At 45.4% G+C, this 2,500-nt stretch overlaps 1 protein-coding gene across 1 annotated transcript in view; it reads right to left on the minus strand.

Annotated features, from left to right (window-relative positions):
• Window positions 1-2,500, minus strand: part of LOC122242429 (uncharacterized) — a 19,886-nt gene that overhangs the window by 13,622 nt on the left and 3,764 nt on the right. Inside the window, exon 3 of the mRNA XM_086553486.1 lies at window positions 678-782. Coding sequence (XP_086409612.1) covers window positions 678-782 — 105 coding nt within the window. The remainder of the gene's footprint in view (window positions 1-677; window positions 783-2,500) is intronic.

The raw sequence follows: 2,500 nt of genomic DNA on the forward strand, positions 1-2,500 counted from the left end.
AGCTGTCGATAATGCATCAAATTTAAAATTGAATGTATCATTATGAAAACTAAATTGCTTTATCTCATAATTCATGGAACGACAAATTAAGTAATATGCAAATAAATGGATAAATGTCGAGGATAATATTCAATAAAAGAGATTGAGTGAAGAAGAACTAAAGAGAAGAATGATGATAATAATAAGGAGAATGAAGAAGGAGCAAGACCAAAAGCTAAGATGAATATAATAATAAAGAGAATGAAGCTGAGAAGAAGGAAGGATAAGGAATATGAAGCAACAAAGACGCAAAAACGAGGAGAATGAAGCGAAGAAGAAGCAAAAACGAGGAGAAAGAAGCAGAGAAGAAGCAAAATCGAGGAGAGAAAAGCGAAGAAACAGCAAAAGCGAGGAGAATGAAACGAAGAAGAAGCAAAAAAGAGGAGAGAAAAGCGAAGAAGAAGCATAAACAAGTAGAATGAAGTATAGAAGAAGCAAAAAGAGGAGAATAAAGCGAAAAAAGAGCCAAAACGAGGAGAATGAAGCGAAGGAGAAGCAAAAAAGAGGAGAGGAAAGCGAAGAAGAAGCATAAACAAGGAGAATGAAGTATAGAAGAAGCAAAAAGAGGAGAATAAAGCGAAAAAAGAGCCAAAACGAGGAGAATGAAGCGAAGAAGAAGCAAGAAGTGAATCACTCACCGGATTCGTTGGATTCGCAGGTCGGGCAACAGCCGTACCTGGCGCAACAGGCATTGAACTCCTGGGAGAGAAACTCGTACTGACAGCATGTGGTTGCTTTCAGGCCTGGCAGTAGGAGAGAGGAGGGTAGATCTGGTCAGCTCTCTCTCTCTCTCTCTCTCTCTCTCTCTCTCTCTCTCTCTCTCTCTCTCTCTCTCTCTCTCTCTCTCTCTCTCTCTCTCTCTCTTTCTGGTCAGCTTCTCTCTCTCTCTCTCTCTCTCCCCCCCTCATATTCATTCACATCTCTTCGTCCCTCTCTCAGCCAGTCTCTCTCTATCTCCTCACTCTCTGGAACAGCTTCACTCTCTCCTCCTCTCGTCAGTGCTCTCTCTCTCCTCTCTCTCCTATTCTCTCTCACGTCTCTGGAAGCTTCACATCATCTCCTGAGAAATCTCTCTCACTCTCTGGAAAGCTTCACTCTCTCTCTACCTCTCTCTCTCTCTCTTTCTGGTCAGCTTCTCTCTCTCTCTCTCTCTCTCTCTCTCTCTCTCTCTCTCTCTCTCTCTCTCTCTCTCTCTCCCCTCCCTCTCTCTCTCTCTCACTCTCTGGAAAGCTTCACTCTCTCTCTACCTCTCTCTCTCTCTCTTTCTGGTCAGCTTCTCTCTCTCTCTCTCTCTCTCTCTCTCTCTCTCTTTCTCCCCCCTCCACTTTCCTCCCCCCCTCCCCTCTCTCTCTCTCTCTCACTTCTCGTCACGCTCTGAAAAGCTTCACTTTCACACTTCTCTCATACCTCTCTCTCTCTTTCTCTGGTCAGGTGACAGCTTTATGGTCAGCTCCTCTCTCTCTCTCTCTCTCCTCTCTCTCAATATCTCCATCACTCATACGCATCCTAAACTCTTCTCAGATCGCCTCTCTCTCTCTCTCTCATTTTCCTTCTCTCTCCCCACTCTCTTCACTTTCTCCTCTCGTCTAACCACTCTCTCCTCTCCTCTCAACCCAATAACCACTCTCTCCTCTCTCTCTCTCTCTCTTATACCTCTCTTTCTTCTTCTCTCTCTCCCTCCTCTCACTTTCTGGTCCAGCATGGTCACTCTCTCTCTCTCTCTCTCTCTTTCTGGTCAGCTTCTCTCTCTCTCTCTCTCTCCCTCTCTCTCTCTCTTTTCTCCCCCCCCCCCTCTCTCTCTCCCTCTCTCTCTCTCTCCTCCTCATCTCTCCCGCTCTCTCTCTCATTCTTTCTTTCTCGCCCCCCTCCCCCTCTCTCTCTCCTCTCTCTCTCTATCTCTATCTCTATCGCTCTCCCTCTCTCTCTCAATCTCCATTACCTCCCCCCCCCCCTCTCTCTCGGATTCCCAGCTTCTTTCTCTCTCTCTATACTATCTCTCTCTCTCTCACCACTCTCTCTCTATCTCTATCTCTCTCTTTCTGATCAGCTTCTTTCTCTCTCCGCTCTCTCTCTCTCTCTCTCTCTCTCTCTCTCTCTCTCTCTCTTTCTCTCTTTCTCTGGTATGCTTCTCTTTCTTCCCCCCCCTCTCTCTCTCTCTCGCTCTCTCTATTTCTCTGGTAATCTTCACTCTCTCTCTTTCTCTTTCTTTCTGGTAAGCTTCACTCTCTCTCTCTCCCTCTCTTTCTCTCTCTCTCTCTCTCTCTCTCACTCACTTACTCTCTCTCTTCTATCGCATCCAATTTCCACTCATCTCTCTCTCTTCACTCTCTCCTCTCTCCTCATCACATCTCTATCAGCTAGTCTCACGATTCTCTATCATCTATTTAATCATTTTTTCTATGGTTTGATTCGCATTATTGTCCCAAACCTCATAGCATCTCATACGATATCATCTATTACT

Source organism: Penaeus japonicus, unplaced genomic scaffold, assembly GCF_977035675.1.
Source record: "Penaeus japonicus unplaced genomic scaffold, GWHDUDI00000001_assembly GWHDUDI00000028, whole genome shotgun sequence".
Lineage (NCBI taxonomy): Eukaryota > Metazoa > Arthropoda > Malacostraca > Decapoda > Penaeidae > Penaeus > Penaeus japonicus.